Raw genomic sequence first — 21567 nt, 5'->3', positions numbered from 1 at the left:
CACAGCTGCCGCGCGGCCTCTCTGGCTCGGAGCCCAGTCTATCTCTCAGGGAGACTGGACCTGGGAGGCCAGGCGAGAATGCAAGGCCATCTACCAACGCGGGCCCTTGGAGGAAGGGGCGCGGATCCTGGGAACAAGCAGGAGAAAGCGTCCAGGGGATTGTGCGGACTCAGCCAACATGCCCGGCGCGCATAAAAAGGGAAGCACCTGCGCTGGACTCAGTTCCCAGGCCCAGCGGGAGAGGACGTAGGGCTCCCGAGGCTGCCTGGGTCCCGGAGCCTGTGGGCGGTACCGGGGCGAGCTCCGAATGTCATTGGCCGAGGGGCGAGCCCTGCCGCCTGTTGCGCGCTTCCATTGGGTTGCAAGATAGGAGGCGGGGCCTCTGCAGCCCGCCTCCGCCTCCAGCTTTCTTGCTACTAGCTGAGCGGAGCGCAGCAGCTGGCCTGGACCTCTCTGGCCCAGGGCGTCATGAGCCATAACTTGGACGTTGCGCGGAGCTTCTTGGAGCAGTTGAAGGCGCGAGGCGGCCGGGAGAGGGCGATCCTTGCCGGCGAGTTCAGCGTGAGTGGGCGAGAGTGGACGGCCAAACCGCGCGCTCAGTCTCCTGGTCCTGGGCTGTCCGATGTCTGTCCTGTGCGCCCTGCCGCGCTTTGCGCCCCCCACCCCCTTTCTCTATGCGTCCAAGGGTGTCTCCTCGCTTCAAGGTCTATTTTTCTTCCCCCGGCACTTCTGTCGCTCTCTCCCCTGTCTCTGTCCTCATCCTCTGCCCACAGAACCCCAGAGGGCGAAGTCCACGGCCGGGTTGGGCGGTGCCGCACACGCCCTTGTGTCCCTGTGCCCTCATCCAGCTCCCGGAACAGTCCCGCTACTGGGTGGGGCTGGAGAAGCCGGCGCAGCAAGGGAAGGCAGGCGCGCACTTGCGCTTGACACCGGTCACCCGGGCCTCTCCAGGCACCCTGGTGATCACTTCTGTGATCATGTGGAAGAAGGGGTTAGGGGAAGAGGAACCAAGAAGCCCCACTGCGGGTGGGGGGGAAGTGGGGTGGTGGTGTGGATGCCGGACTCTAATAGGCACTGTGACCTAGGGTACTTTACCCGGGTGCTCTGGCGTCAGTTTCTCCTTGGGTAAAACGCGACCTCTAATGACCTGAGGAACTGGTGTGGGTAAAAAAGCGCCTAGCACATCTTGAGCGCTCAGTTTGTAGGATCCTTTGTCACTAGTTATAAATATTCTAAACATTACAATGCTGTGACGCAAGCCATGTGTAAGGAATGCTAATGCAGCGTCGTAGGCATTGGTAGGTGTTACTTATTATCGTCTGATTTTGAATAGCTGATATGATGGTAATACACTTCACGAATTATAATAATCTAACAGTAACAAAGTATCTGTAATATTTTGTTACATAAGTAATGTTATACATTATAATTCATATACATTGTATATTGTCACATATATCATACATCATCATGTTTGTTATATTAAATACATATTCCATTACAATTATTGTTTACGATACAATGTAACACAGTTTGAGCGTTTAGGGGGTAGATGCTGAGAGGTTTGAGTGCAACCCTCACTGTTCCACTTCCTGGGTGGGGCTTTTGGCAAGTCACTCAACCATGTGGTGCGTCAGCTTTCTTACCTACACCATGGGGACATTAATAATAGTACTAACTTCGGGGTGACCTTGTAATGATTCAATGTCATTAGCACAGAGCCTGGCATAGAGAAGGTGCTCTGAGTTGCTATTACTATTGTATCACTACAATTACCCAGGCACCATGCTATCTAAGAGTCTGCATTCACCTCTCACAGGCCATGTACCTTGTATCCCTACAAGTGCCTCTGTGCCCCAGAACTCTGACCTTGCTCCTCTCTTCCTCTCTCCTCCCTTTCCCGGGTCTGCTAATGGTGCCTTCCGCCAGGACATCCAGGCCCGCTCAGCTGCATGGAAGACTGACCGTGTGTGCTCCACTGAGGCTGGCAGTCTGCCAGGGAATGTGAGGAAGAACCGCTACAAAGATGTGCTGCCCTGTAAGTCGGGGGCTTCCAGAGGGAGTCAGTGAGGCTCTGCACACATCCTCCATCCCATGACAGTCCAGTCCATCCCCACTGTGCTTCCAGTGCACTCCCTCTCAGATCCTTGCAATGGCTGCATTTCTCCTGAGCAGCTCACAAGTGCACCCAGGTGGGATCCCTGCTGGGTGTGCAGTAACCCTGCTGGCTTTCATCCAGGAGGCCGTCAGGGCTTTGATGCTCCTATCACCCCAAAGCACTTTTCTCACCTCTCCCACTGGCAGATGATCAGACACGAGTGATCCTCTCCCTGCTCCAGGAGGAGGGACATGGCGACTACATCAATGGCAACTTCATCCGGGTCAGGCTGGGAGTCAGGGAAGGGGTGGACTTGGAGGGGGTGACAGCAAGATCTTGGTGATGAACTTAGCCTTTACCAGGGCACAGACGGAAGCCAGGCCTACATCGCCACACAAGGACCCCTGCCTCACACCTTGCTAGACTTCTGGCGCCTGGTCTGGGAGTTTGGGGTCAAGGTCAGCCTTAGAGGACGGTGAGGTGGGGCTAACATTCTGAGTCCTCCCTTGGCCTTGTTTCTCCAATTCCCTAACCCAAATCACTCCCCTCTTCCCTTACCCTTCTTGTCTAGGTGATCCTGATGGCATGTCGAGAAATGGAGAATGGGCGGGTAGGTGTCCTCAGCCCTCTAGAATACATTTCCTTGAGCAGGAAGGAGGCAGGAGAAATCTTGCTAGCACCTCCCTAATCCCAGGTCTGAAAGGCCCAATTCTTGAAGTGACTCCACTATTGCTCTCTTTAATTTTTTGTTGATCTTTTTCCTTTCATTCGTGGTGCTCATTCCTGCAGTGTTCACAAACCCTTTACTGCAGGTCTTCCCAACCCAAGTCTGCAATATAGACCATAAGGCCCTACACTGAGCTGTCCCTGGTACAGCTCTGATCTCTGTGTTTTTCTCTCTCTCCTTTATTCACTCCACTCTAGCCATTTTGGCCTTTGCTGTTCCTCAGATGTGCCAGGGATGGCACTGTCTCAGGACCTGTGCCTTGGCTGTTCCCTTTGCCTGGAACATTCTTGGCTTGCTCTACTACCACCTTCAGATCTTTGTTCAAACGCTACTTTCTCCATGAGACCTTCCTGGATCTTACACCATTTAAAACTCCCAGCACTCCCACTCTCCTTCCTGTGTCCTATTTTCCTTCACAGTTCTTACCATTTCTAGCATACAAGGTAATCTACACATTGTTTATTCTCCATCTCCTTGATTAGAAGATAAGTCCAGGAGTGCAGGGATCTTTGTTTTGCCTGTTAGCATAAATTAGTTACTCAATAAATGCATGTCAGCTTTGAAGGCACATGGTTTCTACATTCTGGCCTATTCAATAGACAGGGTTGGGAAGTGGGGTAAGTACTGCCCAGGGATGAATGGCTGATCATGGAATCTGTACAACCTGTAGTGATGCCCCTTTTTCATTCCTGATTTTGGTAATTTGTGGTCTATCTCTCCCATGTCAGTCTGGCTAGAGTAAAGATGAGCAAACTTTACCTATTGTACTAGGTCTGTCTTGCTGCCTTTTCTTGTAAATAAAATGTATTAAAATACAGCCACACTCATATGTTTAGATATTGTATATACCCACTTTCATGCTACAATGGCAGAATTCAGTAGTTGCAAGTTGGGTGGATTGAATGGCTCACAAAGTGTAAAATACTTATTATCTGGCCCTATTTTATAGAAAATGTTAGCCATCTCTGGGCTAGAGGTTTGTCAATTGTTGTTGTTGCTGTTGCTGTTGTTGTTGTTTTTTAAAGAACCAGCTTTGGGTTTTATTTTTCTCTATTTTTTTCTCTTATATTTCTCTATTTTTTTTCATTTCTTATTTCATTAATAACTTTTCATCTTTTTCATTTCCTTCCTAATGTTATTTAGGTTTAACACTCCTATTTTTCTAGTTTCTGAAACTTAGATCATTGATTTGAGATTTTTCTTTTTTCATATATAAGCATTTAATGTTATTCATTTTTCTCTAAGCACTGCTTTAGCTACATCTCACAAACTTGATAAATTGTATCTTCTTTTTCAATTAGTTCAAAATATTTTCTAATTTCCCTTGTGATTTCTTCTTTGACTCATGGTATTTGACCATGGTTGTACTTAGTTTCCAAATATTTGAGGACTCTCCCATATATCTTCCTGTTATTAATTTTTAGTTAATTCCACTATGGTCAAAGAACAACTTTATATGATTTTAATCCTTTTACATATACTGAGACTTGTTTTATGGCTATGAATATGGCCTATCTTGGTGAATAGTCTATGTACACTTGAAAAGAATGTGTATTCTGCTTTTGTTGAGTAGAGTGTTCTATAAATATCAATTCAGTCAAATTGTGTCTTTTTTGAAAGACACTTTAATATTTTTGTATCTTTACTGTATTTTATAAATCTTTACTAATTTATTTTCTCTAAATGTTCTATCAATTGCTGAGAGAGGAGTGATGAAATCTCCAAGTACTCTATAACTGCCAATTAGGACAAATATTATTCAAATCTTATTGTTCGTATGACTTTTTAGGGGGTCTACTTGCCCTATTATTTGCTGAAATAATGTTGAAATCTCTAATTTTAAAATTATCTGTCTTTTCAGTTCTGTCAGTTTCTGCTTCAGCTATTTTGAAACTCTGTAATTGAGTGCATATACAGTTAGGATTATGTCTTCCTGATTAATCAATCCCCTTTCCAATATGTAAGGTTCCTTTCTATCTCTGGTAATATTCCTTCTCTGAAGTGAACTGTGATATTAATATAGCCATTTAAATTGTGCTAGAGTGTACATATCTTTTTCCATTCTTTTACTTTTTATCTATGTTCATCTTTATTTTTAAAGTGTCTTGTAGGTGGCATATTGTAGGGGCTTACTTTTTAATTTAGTCTGACAATCTCTGCCTTTAATTGGAGTAAATCTACCATCTTTGTTTTCTGTTTGTTCCATCTGTTCTTTGCCCCTTTATTCTTTTCTGTCTTCTTCCAGATTGAGAATTATTTATTTATTTATTTATTTATTTATTTATTTGAGGGAGAGAGAGAGCACGAGTGGGGGAGAGAGGCAGAGGGAAAGGGAGAAGCAGACTCCCCACTGAGCAGGGGCCTGATGTGGGACTTGATCCCGGGACCCCAAGACCATGACCTGAGCCAAAGGCAGATGCTTAACTGACTGAGCCACCCAGGCGCCCCCAGATTGAGATTTTTATGAATCCATTTCATAGTCATTATTTACTTATTAGTTATACCTCTTTGTATTATGTGCTTAGTGTGGCTTTAGGGTTTATCAGTTATATCTTTAATTTATCACAGTCTACACTCAAATAATATTATACCATTTCATTTAAAACATAAGAACTTTATACTAGCATATTTCTAATTTCCCATTCCATGCTTTATGTTATTGTTGTCATAGGTTTTAATTCTAAATATGAAATATACTCCACAATGCACTGCTATAATATTTTTGCTTTAGATTGTCTTTTTCTTATTTTTTTAATTTTTTAAGTCCAGTATAGTTAACATATAGTGTTATATTAGTTTCAGTGTACAATATAGTAATTCAACAATTCTAAATATTACTCATTGACCATCATGATAAGTGTACTCTTAATCCCCTTCACCTATTTCACCCATTCCCCACCCCCACCTTCCCTCTGGTAACCACCTGTTTATTCTCTATAGTTAATAGACTGTTTTTTGGTTTCTCTCTCTTTTTTTTCTTCATTTGTTTGTCTTGTTTCTTAAGTTCCACATATGAGTGAAATCATATGGTACTTGTCTTTATCTGACTGATTTATTTCACTTAGTATTATACCCTCTAGATCCATCCATGTTGTTGCAAATGGCAAGATTTCATTCTATATTCCATTGTATATATATATACCACATCTTCTTTATCCATTCATCTATTGATGGACACTTGGGCTGCTTCTATAATTTGGCTATTGTAAATAATTCAGCAATAAACAGAGGGGTGCATATATCCTTCTGAATTAGTGTTTGAGTATTCTTTGGATAAATACCAAGTAGTGCAATTACTGGATCATAGGGTAGTTCCATTTTTAATTTTTTGAGGAATCTCCATACTGTTTTCCAGAGTGGCTGCACCAGTTTGCATTCCCACCAACAGTGCACAATGGTTCTTTTTTCTCCACAACCTTGCCAACCCTTGATGTTTCTTGTATTTTTGATTTTAGCCATTCTGACAGGTGTGAGGTGATATCTCATTGTGTTTTGATTTGCATTTCCCTGATGATGAGTGATGTTGAGTGAGTATCCTTTCATGTGTCTGTTGGCCATTTGGATGTCTTCTTTGGAGAAATGTCTGTTCATGTCTTTTGTCCTTTTTTTTTTTTAAGATTTTATTTATTTATTTGACAGAGAGAGACACAGTGAGAGAGGGAACACAAGCAGGGGGAGTGGGAGAGGGAGAAGCAGGCTTCCCGCTGAGCAGGGAGCCCGTTGTGGGACTCGATCCTAGGACCCTGGGATCATGACCTGAGCCGAAGGCAGACGCTTAACAGCTGAGCCACCCAGGCGCCCTCTTTTGTCCATTTTTTAATTGGATTATTTGGTGTTTGGCTGTTGAGTTGAATCAGTTCTTTATATATTTTGTATACTAACCCTTTATCAGATATGTCATTTGCAAACATCTCCCATTCAGTAGGTCGTTTTTTTTTTTTTAGTTTTATTGTTTGTTTCCTTTGTATGCAAAAGCTTTGTATTTTGCCACAGCAATCAGATAAGAAAAGAAAATACCATCCAGTGGTATTTTTTTTTCCACAGCAATCAGATAAGAAAAGGAAATTGGTAAGCAAGAAGTAAAACTTTCACTATTTGCAGATGACATGATGGTATATATAGAAAACCCTAAAGACTACCCCCAAAAATTATTAAAACTGATAAATGAATTGAATAAGGTCGCAGTATACAAAATCAATGTACAGAAATCTGTTGCATTTCTATACACTAATAATGAAGCAGCAGAAAGAGAATTTAAGGAAACAATCCAATTTACAATTGCACCAAAGATAATAAAATACCTAGGAATAAACTTAACCAAGGAAGTGAAAAACCTATACACTGAAAACTATAAAACACTGATGAAAAAAATTGAAGATGACACAAATAAATGGAAAGCTATTCCATGCTCATGGATTGGAAGAAGAAATATTGTTAAAATGTCCATACTATCCAAAGCAATCTACAGATTTAATGCAATTCCTAAAATACCAACAGCATTTTTCACAGAACTAGAACAAACAATCCTAAAATTTGTATGGAACCACAAAAGATCCTGAATAGCCAAAACATTCTTGAAAAAGAAATATAAAGCTGGAGATATCACAATTCCAGATTTTAAGTTATACTACAAAGCTGGCACAGTATGATACTGGCACAAAAATAGACACATAGATCAATGGAATAGGATAGAAAGCCCAGAAATAAACCCATTATTATATGGTCAGTTAATCTATTAATCTTCAACAAAAGAGGCAAAAATATGCCATGGGAAAAAGAGTCACTTCAATAAATAGTGCCCAGAAAACTGGATATCTACATGCAAAAAAAAAAAAAAAAAGAAAGAAAGAAAGAAAAGAAACTGGACCACTTTCTTACACCACACACAAAAATAAACTCATAATGCATTGAAGACCTAAATGTGAGACCCAAAACCATAAAAATCCTAGAAGAGAGTACAGGCAGTAATTTCTCTGGCATTGGTCATAGCAGCATCCTTCTCGATATGTTTCCTGAGGCAAAGGAAACAAAAGCAAAAATAAACTATTGGGACAGAATCAAAATAAACAATCTCTTTTAAAAAACAGCTTTATCAAGATGCAATTTATCCATTTAAAGTGTGCAATTCAATTATTTTTAGTATATTCCAAAATTTAGTATATATTTAGTATATTTAGTTATGCAACCATCCCTGCAATAAATTTTACAACATTTTCATTACCCCACAAAGAAATCCTGTATCCATTGGCAGTCACTCCCCATTTCTCCATCCTAGGTAATCCCTACTCTATTTTTGGTCTCTATAGGTTTGACTACTCTGGACTTTTCATGTAAACTGAATCATATGATATGTTGTCTTTGTGACTGGGTCCTTTCACTTAGCATGTTTTTAAAATTCATGCATATTATCGCATGTGTCAGTACTTAACTCCTTTTTATTGTTGAACAGTATTCCATTGAATGGATCTACCGCATTTTATTTATTCATTTATCAGTTTATAGAATGTGAGTTGCTTCCACTTTTTGGCTATTATGAATAATGCTGCTATGAACATTTGTGTGCAAGTTTTTGTGTAGAAGTATGTTTTCAATTCTCTTGGGTACATACCTAGAAGTGGAATTGCTACATCATATGATAACTCCATTCTTAATATTTTGAGGAACTGTCAAACTTTTCCACAGCTACATCATTTTACCTTCCAATCAGCAATGTATGAGGATTTGAATCCTTCACATCCTCACCAACACTTGTTGTTGTCTTTTTTTTCAACACTTGTTTTTTTTTCAGCACTTGTTATTTGTCTGTCTTTTCCCCATTGAATAGTCTTGTTATCCTTGTTGAAAATCAATTGACTATAAATGTAAGGGTTTATTTCTGGACTCTCAATTCTATTCCATTGATTGGTAGGTCTATCTTTGTACCAGTACTATACATTTTTTATTATTGTAACTTTATAGTAAGTTTTGAAATCAGGAAATGTGAGTCCACCAAATTTCTTCTTTTTTTCAAGATTGTTTTGACTTTTCTGGGTCACTTGCTGTGCAGAAAAGAGTAATATAGCAGGCTTATGATTAAAAAAAAGACCTTCCTACTAGGTTGGATCTTGCCTGGAAATTGGATTTCTAATAAAAGTGGCTCACTATGCTTGAACTGTTTATATAAACAGTATGGTTTATTTGAACACCTGCCTTCCTTCTGGGAGTCTGAAGTTGTGGTACATACTAGTCAGAGGGTGCCTGCATAACACATGGAGTGCCCCAGTGAATTCCCTGGGCACTGACTGCCTAATGAGCTTCACTGTGGACATTTCACACATGTCTCAAATCATTGCTGGGGAAATTAAGCACATTGTGTGCGACTTCACTTGGAGAAGACCCTTGGAAGCAGGAATCTTGTTTCCTTCATTTTGCCCTGTGCATCTTTTCCCTTTGCTGATTTTTTTCTGTATCATTTCATTGTAATAAATCATAGCCATGAGTACAACTGTATGCTGAGTCCTGTGAGTCCTCCTAGTGAATCATCAAACCTGAGGGTAGTCTTGGGTATCTATGACACACTCATTAATATTAACATATTAATGTTAAGATCACCTTGCCAATATCTTCAAAAAGCCTTCTGGGATTTTGATAAGGAATGCACTGAATCTATCAATTTGGGAGCTATTTCCATCTTAACCATATTGTCTTCCATTCCATGAACATGGATGTTTTTCCATTTATCTAGGTCTTCTTTAATTTCTCTTAGCAATGTTTTATAGTGTTTAATTTAGAAGTCTTGCACTTTTGTTAAATTTATTCCTAGTTTATACTTTTTGATGCTATTGTAAATGGAGTGATTTTCTTAATTTCATTTTCAGTTTCCTTATTGCAAACCAAATAGTTTTCACTATATCGAAATACAATTGATTTTTGTTTGATATTATGTCCTGCAACCTTGCTGAACTCATTTATTAGCTTTAATAGTGTGGGGGTGTGTGTGGTTATGTGGAAAACTTAGGGTTTTCCATATATAATATGATGTCATCTGCAAATTGAGATAATTTTGCTGCTTCTTTTCTAATCCAATATTCCTCCTTCTGTCCCTCCCTATTTTCCTTTCTCCCTTCCTCCCTCCCTCCTTTCTTCCATTTCTTTTTTCCTAACTGCACTGACTAGACCTTTCTGTACAAAGTTGAACAGAAGTGGCAAGTGCAACCTGATTTTAAGGGCAAAACATTCAGTCTTTCACCATAAGTCTAAGGATTGGTTGTGGGGTTTTTTTTGTAGATGTGTGTGTGTGTGTGTGTGTTGTTGTTGTTGTTTTAATCAGGCTAAGGAGTTTCCTTCCATTTCTAGTTTCCTTTGTATTTTTATCATGAAAGGGTGTTGGATTTTATCCAAAAATTTTTTTCTGCATCTATTCAGATTATCATGTGTTTTTGTTTTATTTTCTATTAATGTGGTATATGACATTGATTTTTTTTTATATATACAACCAATCTTGCATTCCTGAGATTAATCCAACTTGGTCATGGTGTATAACCCTTTGCTGGTATTTTGTTGAGGATTTTAATGTCTGTATTAATGAAACATTGGTTAGTAGTGTTCTTTTCTTGTGATATATATGTCTAGTTTTGGTATCAGATTAATATTGGCTTCATACAGTATGTTGGGAAATGGTCCTTCAATTTAAAAAAAAAAATTGTGAAGGATTGCTATTAATTCTTCCTTGTTTGTTTGATAAAATTCACTAGACTGTCTTTTTTAAATGTTAAAAATGAGAAATATTTTTTATATTTAGCCACATATTGGCTTTTTCTTTACTCTTCATTCTTTTGTGTAGATCCATATTTCATCTAGTATCATGTTCCTTTTGTATGAACAGCTTACTTTAATATTTCTCACAGTACGGGTTTGTGATAAATTCTCCCAGCTTTTATTTTTCTGAAAGTGTTTTTTTAAATTTCAGCCTTTTTAGAATGTCACAACTTTGACCTCTGACTTGCAGGGTTTCTGACAAAATTCTGTCATTCTTATCTTTGTTCCTTAATATGTAATGTGTCTTTTTGTGTGTGATGTTTTTAAGTTTCCTCTCTCTCTCCCTCTCTCTCTCTCTCTCTGGCAATTTGATCATGATCTGCCTTGGTTTGGCTTTCTTTATGTTTACTCTCCTTATAGTTGACTTTCTTGGACTTGTGGGTTTGCGGTTTTATCAAATTTGGAAAATTTTCCAGCGATTATTTTTTCAAATATAGTTTCTGTTCTCCCCTCTCTCCTCTCCTTCTTCTGGACTCCAGATACACATACATTAGACCACTTGGTATATTTCTACAGATAACGGATTCTTGGTTCATTTTTTCCCAGTAATTTTTGGTTTTTTTTTTCATTTAAAATAGATTCTATTGCTATGTCTTCATGTTCACTGATCTTTTCTTCTGTGTCTAATCTGCTATTAGACAGTGACTTTTTAAATTTCACGTATTTTATTTTTCCTCTCTAGAAGTTCCATTTCAGTATTTTCTCTATCTTTTGTTTCACTTTCATTATATTCATGTTTTCCTTTTCATCTTCAAGTATATTTAAAATATTTTTAAAAAGCTGTTTAAAGGTCTACTTCTTTCTTCATCCTTATTGGATCTTCTATTCACTTATTTTTCTCCTGGTTATGGGTCATGTTTTCTTGTTTCTTTGTATGTCTAGTAAATTTTTATTGGATGCTTGACATTTTTAATTTTGCAGGTAACTGTTAGATTTTATTGTCTTCCTTTAAAGAGTGAGGGACTTTTTCTGGAAGGCAGTTAAGTTATTTTTGGATGTTTGATCATTTTAAGGTTTGTTTTAAAGCTTTTGTAGGGCAGGTCTAGAGTAGCCTTTATTCTAGAACTAATTTCATTCACTTCTAACATGTGGTCCTTCTTGGTTCCCTATTGAATGCCCTTATAGTCAGTTGGGTCCCTCCACTCTGGCTGGAGGAATGTAAATTATTTCTATCCCATTATGAACATTATAGGAAATATTCATCTTATAGGTCCTTAGCTATTATTCTTTCGTAGGAAGTTATTCTTGCCTGGCTTCACAGAGTTTCATGATCCTCAGATTATTATTCAGCTAATAATACTCAAAGGAACCATATGCAGACTTCTGAAATCTTTAACTCTTGTTTGCATAGCTCTGTTCTTTCCAGGACTCCAGCTAATAATACTCAAGGGGACCATTTGCAGACTTCTGAAATTTTTAACTGTTTGCATAGCTCTATTCTTTCCAAGACTCTGCCCTTCAAATTCTAGCTGCTTTGGCCTCCCTGAGCCATGATCTCTGGCTCCTCAACTCAGTGGGATCATTGGACTCTCCATGTCCTGCAGTAAGCTGGGGCAGTCATAAGATTTGATCCATGTGTTTCCCTTTGTTCAGTGATCACAATCCTGCAATACCTGTGGTCCAATGTCTGAAAATAGTGGCTCATATGTTCTGTCCAATTTTTTAATTGCTTACAGTATGAGAATATTCTGGCCTGTCTTCCTCCTGCATGATCAGAAGCACAAGTCTCCACTGTGTCTGTGTGTTTAATCTGATAAGGCTCTGACAGCTGGCCTGCATGATAGCTACAGCTATCTGTGCTTCCACCAGCAATGCCTGAGGTATCCTGTGGGGGTGTGGATGTATTGAGCTGGAACTCTAAAGCAGACTACTGCTCTTCACTCCCTGCCCTTTCTCCCTTGCCTTTTGCAGAAAAAGTGTGAGTGTTACTGGGCCCAAGAACAGGAACCACTACAGATTGGACTTTTCTGCATCACCCTGGTGAGCTGGGGCAGAGGTGGGAATTGTGTTTTATGAAGTCTTGGATGTTGTGGGAGGTTTCATAGAAGATTCTCAGGGAAGCTTTCGGGCTGGGCCTGAAAGGATGAATAGTTTTCTCACAGTCCCCTCACACTGCAGGGAACCCTCTAGTATTAGCGTGCAATAGCCAGAACTCAACATATACATTGCTGTTGCATTTTAACTATGATCATGGTTATCTCTGTTATATAAATGTGCCTGGTTAGGTTCTTAAAATCCCTATTTCCCTTACCATTTCATAACTCAGGAAAATCTCTTACCTCAAGTCAAATATAGTTGGAACATAATAAGTACAATAAAACTCTTGTAGAACGAAAGAAATATTTTTTCTTTTTTCACTATAAATGAGCTTGTTGGGGTTTTTAATCATAGTTCTTTCTCCCCTCTATCAAATGTTTCCTTCAGGAAAGCCATGGGGGATGTTTGAGCTGAATGAATTTTTAAAAATATGTTGACTTTGATTTTTAATCAGAAATGCTTTGTTTTCTGCAAATATCTTTTGGCACCTGTGGTCTTTGCTCTCCTCTCTCTTCCCACCTGCCCCACATCCTCAGACAAGGGAGACATGGCTGAATGCAGACATCATGCTCAGGACCCTCCAGGTTACTTTTCAGAAGGTACTTAAAGGGAGGAGGAGGCTCCCATATGGGGAGAGCTATTTTCTGTCTCTGTTTTCTCATTTGTAAAATGTGCATTAGCAATAGTACCTATCTCCTCAGTTATTATCTGTTGGATTTAAATGGAAGATGTTTAGAACTGGGCCTGACAAGCAGTAAGTGCTCAATAAATGCTTTTTTATTATTTGCCACTCTTTTCCTGTGTTTCAGGAATGTCGTTCTGTGTACCAGCTGCAATATATGTCCTGGCCAGACAGAGGAGTCCCTAGCAATCCTGAACATGTGCTCACCATGGTGGAGGAAGCCCGTCGCCTCCAGGGATCTGGCCCCAGCCCCCTCTGTGTCCACTGCAGGTTTAAGAAATGGGTTTTATGGGGGTCTGGTGAGACAGAGATGACTGGTGGGGGAGTGCAGAAGGCAGGGAGGCCAGTGCAGGCCTTGAAGCCAGTGTCACAGTTTGAGTGCCTCTTTTGAAAAGCCTGAAGCCACACTAGCTCATGCTGTATCAACTGAAATTTAGCATTTATTGAGTGCAGACTGCCTGCTGGAGAGTAGTAAACACAGAGTTGATGCTCAACGAATGTAAGCAATTAAAAAGTTTTTTCTTCTAACTGTAATCTGGGGATTCTGAGAATCAAAAGGTGCTGCAGGGGATCCTCCATTAGGACCTTCACTCTCAAACCCAAACGCCCCACATAAAAGGGGTTGTGGGCAGGTCCTGACTAAGCTTATGCTTATTCTTGCTTGTCAGCGCAGGTTGTGGGCGAACAGGTGTCCTGTGCACTGTGGATTATGTGAGACAGTTGCTCCTGACCCAGGTATGAATAGGGCATATGTGTGCTTATGTGCAGTGCAGGTCCCATGCCCACCAGGTCCTGCTCATATGCCCTCTCTGCCCCAGACGATCCCACCTAACTTCAGCCTCTTCAACGTGGTCCTGGAGATAAGAAAGCAGCGGCCTGCAGCTGTGCAGACAGAGGTGAGAGCCTCAGTCTCCTCAATCCAAGGACACATCCCTCCTCCTCTTGTTTTCCCTTTCTGAGGATTCCTCTTCCCCCACCAGGAGCAGTACAGGTTCCTATACCACACAGTGGCTCAGATGTTCTTCTCAGCACTCCAAAACACCAGCCCCGTTTACCAGAATTTCAAGGAGGTACCAAGGCCCCCTTCCTACTCTCTTCCTGCCCACCATCAACACCCTTAGAGACCAGGACCCAGAGCAGAAGTCTTTGGCCACCATCACTGCAGCATCTAGCCCATGGACTCCTTCTGGGAGCAGAGACTGACTATGATATCCGCTTTTGTCCTCCTTGCTACCTTATCAGACTGTTCCTCTTAAGCTTCCCCACCCCAGCCCTGGCAGAGTCCATGGTCACCTCTGTCAGGAGTCTGGCCAGTTTCCTCCAAGTCTCATACCCTTTCCCTCCTGTCTTTCCCCAGGATTGTGCCCCAATCTACAACGATGCCCTCTCCTTCCAGACTTCCCAGACCCTTCCCACCACACCGCGCCCACCTGGCGAGGTCCTCAGGTACCCAGCTCCATCTCCTCATTCTTCCCTTTCCAATTTCTCATGCTCAGAGGCTAACCCTTTCCTCGCCCTTGAAACACCAGCTCTTCCTTGCTGTTCAGTTTACCAAATATTCACTGGCTCTTTGAACTGAGTCGGGGAACCTGCCCCAAGATGACACTTTGATCCCAGAGATCCCATTGCCTCTGCCTCTAAGGCTAGCCCCTATGTTAGGCCTTTCTTTGCTTCCCTAGACATTAATTTAGCAAATATTTCTTGAGGCCGCCCACTTGTCAGGCCTCATGTCAGGTGCTGGGGACACAGAGTCAACCTTCGTTTGCACCAGATTTCACCCCCACGGCCTTTAGACTAGCTCTCCATTTTGAGGCTATCCCTCCCTCTCCTTTAGATGCCACTTCCTCATTCTTTTATTCGGACATGTACACAGAAATGACCACCCCTCAGTACCAATATCCTGCCCCATTCACCTGCCAGGCTGTCCCCTTCCCTTCACCCACCTAACTTGCCAGGCACTCGAGACACAGAACCGAGATCCAGAGACCCCTCCCTCTCTCCCCTGAGACCTGCCCGCCCGCTTTCTCCGACCGGCGACCGGCGAGCAGCCTCTGGCGGGAAGGAAGCCGGCGGTTGACGAGCTAAGCGCACTCCCCACCCCCTCCCTCCCTTGGCTCCGTCGCTTCACTTCCTCCCCGCCCGCCCCACCCGCAGAAGCATCTCGGTGCCTGGGCCCCCGGCCCTCACCATGGCCGACACGTACGCGGTGGTGCAGAAGCGCGGGGCGCCCGCGGGCACCGGGGCAGGGGCGCGGGGGCGCTGCGCGGAGGAGGCACCGCTCTACAGCCAAGTGATGCCGCGCGCCCAGCGGCCGCAGGCGCACGCGGAGGACGCGCGTGGGTTGCTGCCCGGCCGCGGTGAGTCCGGGCCGGGCCGGGCCGGGGCGGGCCTGGGCGCGAAGCGGGAGGGCCGGCACCCACCTGAGCCTTCTCCAGACCCAGTCTTGCTGGGGTCCGGAAGGCCCTGGAGGCCTCAAGGAGCCCCCCCCCCCCCCCCCCCCACTCCGCCCCCAAGTCCGGCCTGGTCAGGGCCTAAGCTGACATCCGTACGTGCTCTCCCGGCCACGCCTCTGGGACTGTTGCCCAACTCCGGTCACGGCCAGAAAAGGGTGCCAGGCCTAGCCTTGAGCCCAAGGCTGGGTCCGTTTCTCTGGCGACGCTAGCTAGTCCAGGCGGACGCGTCCATTTCCGCTACGCCCCCTCCCGCTGCCCTCACCGCCCTGGCCCGCAGCCTGCCAGCTCAGGCCCCGGGAGCCTGGAGGATGCAGTTCTGCCCCGGGTGGGTTCCGGAGCTCCGTGGGGCTGCCTGAGTCAATCCTTAGGGGGTGGTTTTCTGCCCGCAGTTCCTGCTGACCAAAGCCCTGCTGGGCCTGACGCCTATGAGGATGTGGTGGATGGAGCTCAGAATGGTGGGCTAGGTGAGTCAAAGCCTGGGTTGCTGGGCCTCCGCAGCTTTGACCAGGATTTGGGGGTTTAGGGATGGTGGCATGGGGCTCACACTCTCCGAGTCCTGCGGATGTGGCTGCAGTAAACAACCAGGGCCTGGAGGCTTGAGGATGACCTTCCACACATCTCCGCGCCTCAGTTTCTCCACGAAACACATGGTGCCCTTCTTCCAGGCTTCAACCTGCGCATTGGAAGGCCTAAAGGGCCCCGGGACCCCCCTGCTGAGTGGACCCACGTGTGAATGCTGCACCCTGCCTGCCTGTTGCCTCACATGGGCACCTGGACGGCTGACGGCCATTCTCTGCTATGTGAAGTGTTGGAAATGGGAATGCTGGTCCTGGATCAAAATAAAAGTTTCTCAGGGTGGAAATGTAGGGGCTTTGCCCCAGTGATTATAGTATTCAAGGCTTGAAGCTGGGGGAGGTAGTTGAGAGATCATGGCTGGTGAGACTACAGTGAACAAATACAAGAATAAACATCAGGAATGGGCCCAACCCCAGGGGACTAGGCAGGTTCTCCCAGGTGTGAAGAAGAGGATGGGCAGATGGGCTTCTGGAGACTGCCGCCATCACCACATAATGGACTAGTTCATCTCAATATCTGAGCCTCCCTCACGTAGACACTCAGCTGGACACAGAAATGGGTAGGCCCTGAAAAAGACTGATAGACACTCCCCCACCCCCCAACCATCATTCAGACAGATTCAAGCCAGGTATAACAACCCAGCAAACTGATTTCAAACAGGTAAAAAAGATCCCCACATGGGTACACAGACAGATGGGCCCCCAACCAGGACAAGTAGATAGCCATACACCTAGATAGCCAGACCTTCAGAGAGACGGTCCACAGCTGGATGGATGGGAACCTCCCATCAGATAAATCAACTAACAGCCTGACAGACCACCCCCCGCAAGAAAGACCATCAAAAAGACCCCTCTCCCAGCTAGGCAGCCAGCCAGACACCAGCCAGATGGACCCCAAGGTGGACGGACTCCCAGACAGACATAAACAAATCCCTAGCTGAACAGATACAGACATCCTCTCAGCTAGACAGACCCAGCCCCAAGTGGGCAGACAGACTGACAGACCTAGTCAGACTCCTACCTAACTAGCCAGATGGACTCCCAGCCAGACAGAAAGACCCTTGATTGTACAGACACCTTCCCAGCAAGGCAGATAGGTGGGTAGTCCCCACCAACTCACCAATTCCAAAGGCCCACGTTTTAGCGGACAAATTGATGCACCACCTGCTGGGAAGACTGCCAGGTGGATCCCCAGGAAGTCAGCAGGCCAGATAAGAAGATAAACCCTCAGGTAGATAAGCATCCTAAGCCAGACAGATCTCCCACTGTCCAAACCATCTACCAGCTTGGCATACCTTGCAAATCAGCAGATCCTTCAAACAGGCTAGATCCCTGCTCACCAGATCGACCCTCCAATCTCTCAGATAGGGCCTCGGAGGATGAACCCCTAGTCAGACACATGACAGATGACCCCAGCCAGACAGTGAGGCACTATGCTCAGAGATAAAAGAACTCCAAGCCAACTGGCCAACTAGATTCTGAGCTGGACAGACAGAACCCAAACCAGATGAACAGGTGGACCCCCATCTGGAGAGATGAATGGACCCCCAACAGGTCAGACCCTATTTAGACAGATCCCCAACTAGATAGACCCAAATCTGACAGGAAGACCCCCAACCAGACTAACTGAGCTGTTCACATAGACCCCTGGCCAGACAAACCTTCAGTCTGAGCTGACAGCAGATGCACACAGATTGCTAGTTTGGCAGATAGATCTGCAGCTGGTAAGACAGACATCTAGCCTCACAGACAGATGGACTGACCTCAGACTGACAGATCGGTCTGTAGCCACACGGGCTGATAAATCTCCCAAGTAGATAGCTGGAAAAGTGAACTCCAGACAGACTGAATGCCAGCTTGGTAAGACCCTCAGAAAGACCTCTGGCTAGACAGATGTGCAGACCCCCAGCCAGAAGGACTGCAGCCAGACAGATCCCCAACTAGACAGGCAGAAAAATGGACCACCCAGCCAGAAAACAAACAGTCCTCCATCAAGATGGATCTTCAAACCAGACAACCCCAAGTGGACAGTAATACAAGAGTAGATTTACACTTGATGCTCCAAAACCCTGATCCTGCTCTGTGATCTTCTCTCCTGATGTGATCTCCTGACAATGTCTAGTTCATTCAGGTTCCCATCCATAACACAGAAAGCTGTCCTGTGTGATGAGCATGGACCAATGAGGCTTTCACCTGCCACCTGCCCAGCCAGGCCCACATCCCTCATACAGTTACTGTGAGAATTCAGTGAAAGAGAATATAAGATTTAGTTCAGGAGCTTATGCTTGATAATTGTTAGACCATAATCAGGTCTGATACAAGTCATTTGCTCTTTGAGTGTTTGTAAAAGGAAGGTAAAACCTGCCTTCCTTGATGAAACAGTGCTTGCTGGCATTGGACTTAATTTGTCAAGTGCTGTTAGGTCTGCACAAGAAGCAGTTCAACCAGCCAAAACCTGGAATTGCAGAGAAACCTAGGGATTCTCCAGCTTAATGGGGAACAGGAGGCCGGCATTACCTGGAGTCCAAACTCTTAGGCAAAAGTGAGAGCTGACCTTGGTGGAAAGAGGCAGGAAGGCAGGAAGGCTCCAAGGCTGCTGGTAACAGAGGAGAGTCAAGGTGTCATTTAGAGTGTAAACTGATCTCATAGCCAGAAATATTAAGTTCATTTGGCTCCAGAGACCAGAAAGGGAAAAGCAGTAGTATCTTGGAGGAGAGGCATCCCATGGCAGAAGGAAGAAGCATATTTCCCTCCTCAGGGGAGGGAAACCAAGGTCAATTAGAGCATTGGTCTCTGGGGTCTGTCCTGAAGCCAGCACCCACTCAGCCCAACTTCCTACCAGAAACCGTAACTGTGGGGTACCATAGACCCATTTAGGTAAGATTTTTTAACAGTTAGGTCTAAGGCTGAACTGTTTGCAATTCTTAGCTGCCCATTCCAGACTGAAGAGTTGTTCTGCTGAAAGTGAGAAGAACAGCACCCTTGTGACTATCTGAGCAGGTAGATGCCCAGCACCATAGAAAAACCTGTAGGCTTGCAAGGTAGAGCATTCAGAAGAATGCTGGACTGGGCTCTTCACATATTTTATCTCATTTAATCTGGAAAGCAATATTTGTAAGTAACTATTGCTACTGAGCCCATTTTGTAGATGCAAAGGAGACTCAGAGAGATAGTTGTTAGTTTGAGATTCACACCCAGATTTAGGTCTCAGTGTTTAGTGTTACAGAAATATATGGCTCTGAGCAAAAGAAGCCCTAAATCGTTAAATGAATATAAATAGCTAGCACTGACTAGGTCCTTGGTATGCACATGGACTGAATGATTAATCTTCAGAGCAACCCACACATAGAGGAAAGTTTGTTACCCCACTTTACAGATGCCAGGAATAACTGCAATGAACACAGCATCATTTAATATTTCTTTAAACTAAGTAGGCCTGTATCATAGTGATTAATAGCTTGGACTCAGTCACTTACTAGTGGTGTGATCTTGAGCAAGTTTTCAGTTTCTCTCGGGTTCGGTTAGTTTCCTAGTCTATAAATTGAGGACAATAAAGTTACTTTTATCATAGGGCTACCACATGAATGATTGTTCAGAGCAAGAGTGAATCTGGATTTTTACAACACACATAGAAAAGAAGATTTCTTATTTTTTCAGGGATTATTTCCAGAATAAAACAATTTACATAGTTCTAGTCTTGGTTAACAGTTACATTTTAAGTCAGTGGGCAAAAAAAAAAAAAAAAAAAAAAGGTTTATTCAACATATGGTATTGAGATAATTAAGTAGTCATTTAGGAAAAAAGAAGTTTGAGCCATACACCATACCCTACAGCAGGACAAATCCTAAATGTATCAGAGATTTAAATATAAAATAATAAACCATAGAAGCATTAGAAGAAATTATGGGAAATTTTCTTTATATTCTTGGACTGCAACAGTGCTTGCTAAATATGGAAAGGCATCAGAAGCCCAAAAGAAATATAGATAAATTTTAATGCATAAATATATTTCAACCTCACAAAAATCACCGTAAGCACAGTCAGAGAATTAATGACAAACTTGAAAAAAATTTACAACTGAGATCAAACAGAAAGCTAATTTTCTGAGATATAAAAAACTCTTAAGTATAAGTAAAGGCCAAAAACTCAAAATAAAAATGTGCAAAGATGCCCTATCTTACATGTAATAAAAACCATGAAAATCAAAATTTTATACTGAGATAGCTGATTCCACTTATGTTAGCAAAGATCAAAAAGTTTAATAACACAGTATGTTGTCTAAGATATAAGAAAACGTTCTCATATAGAGCCAGTGGGTGTTTAAATGCATACAACCTCTATGGAAAGCACTTTAACAACATCTATTTAAAAATGCACATACTCTTTGAGGCAGAAATTTCATTTGTAGGCATTTATCTTCTGTGGGTACTCACAGAACTCTAAAATGACTGTTACACTGAGTTATTCACTGTAACACTGTCTGTAGTAGCAAAAGACTGGAAATAAATGTTCTCGGTGGGGTTCTGGTTAAACAAATGCTATGATGGAATACTCTGCAGTGTAAAAAAGGGGAATGAGACCGCCTCTGCGCACTGGTGTGAACAAATTTCTAAATCACATTGTAAAATGAAAAAAAAAAGTATATTAACTTACCTTATAAAAAGAAAATATTTTATATGAACATATATAAATATGTTTTTCCTTATATACACATAAAGACTATTAGAAAAAATCACAAGAAATTTGGCAAAGGCCTGAATGTGCGGGGTGCTCTCCTGCAGCCGCATGCACCGTGCTGCAGCCACCCCGCCTTCTTTTCAGCTCCTCAAATCTTCCATGCTCAGGCATTTGTGTTGGTGGTCCTGGCTCCCCAGAGCCTCAGGTGACCATCTCTGACTCTTGTGCACACTGAGGTCCCTGCCAGTACTGCTATGGTGCCCTGGGGATCCACATCCAGCTCTGTCCAACCCACGTAAAAAGATATCAGGACTTTTACCCACAAAGAGTAGCTAGTGTTTATTATGCTTCTTATGTGGTAGGTACTATTCAAAGTGTGTTAAATGTATTAATTCATTTAATACTCCCAAAGAGATTAGTACTATTTGTATCCCTATTTCATAGATATAAAAAACTTAGATGGAGACGTTAAGCAATCCAAGGTTACACAGTTAGAAAATAGCAGAGATGTATTTCTAATC

General features: G+C 43.0%; 1 protein-coding gene across 1 annotated transcript; it reads left to right on the top strand.

Annotated features, from left to right (window-relative positions):
• Positions 1 to 388: 388 nt before the first annotated feature.
• Positions 389 to 21027, top strand: PTPN18 (protein tyrosine phosphatase non-receptor type 18). The gene is made up of 15 exons (XM_032403415.1): positions 389 to 561; positions 1930 to 2038; positions 2305 to 2381; positions 2461 to 2556; positions 2670 to 2708; positions 12534 to 12602; positions 13196 to 13258; positions 13469 to 13611; positions 14010 to 14076; positions 14160 to 14237; positions 14322 to 14411; positions 14699 to 14787; positions 15496 to 15698; positions 16184 to 16258; positions 16460 to 21027. The coding sequence occupies exons 1-15, from the start codon at positions 469 to 471 to the stop codon at positions 16525 to 16527; spliced, it is 1359 nt and encodes a 452-aa protein (XP_032259306.1). The 5' UTR covers positions 389 to 468; the 3' UTR covers positions 16528 to 21027.
• The last annotated feature ends 540 nt before the right edge of the window (positions 21028 to 21567 follow it).

The sequence above is a fragment of the Phoca vitulina genome, unplaced genomic scaffold, assembly GCF_004348235.1.
Source record: "Phoca vitulina isolate PV1807 unplaced genomic scaffold, GSC_HSeal_1.0 scaffold5, whole genome shotgun sequence".
In the NCBI taxonomy this organism is placed as follows: Eukaryota; Metazoa; Chordata; class Mammalia; order Carnivora; family Phocidae; genus Phoca; species Phoca vitulina.
This window is presented reverse-complemented; position numbering and strand designations above follow the sequence as displayed.

Excerpts from the sequence above, each read along its gene's own strand:
- PTPN18 (XM_032403415.1), top strand. The coding sequence starts at position 469 with ATGAGCCATAACTTGGACGTTGCGCGGAGCTTCTTGGAGCAGTTGAAG. Across the intron at positions 13,259-13,468 it reads TCCAGGTTACTTTTCAGAAG|GAATGTCGTTCTGTGTACCA; the intron begins GTACTTAAAGGG and ends CCTGTGTTTCAG. Across the intron at positions 14,788-15,495 it reads CCACCTGGCGAGGTCCTCAG|AAGCATCTCGGTGCCTGGGC; the intron begins GTACCCAGCTCC and ends CCCCACCCGCAG.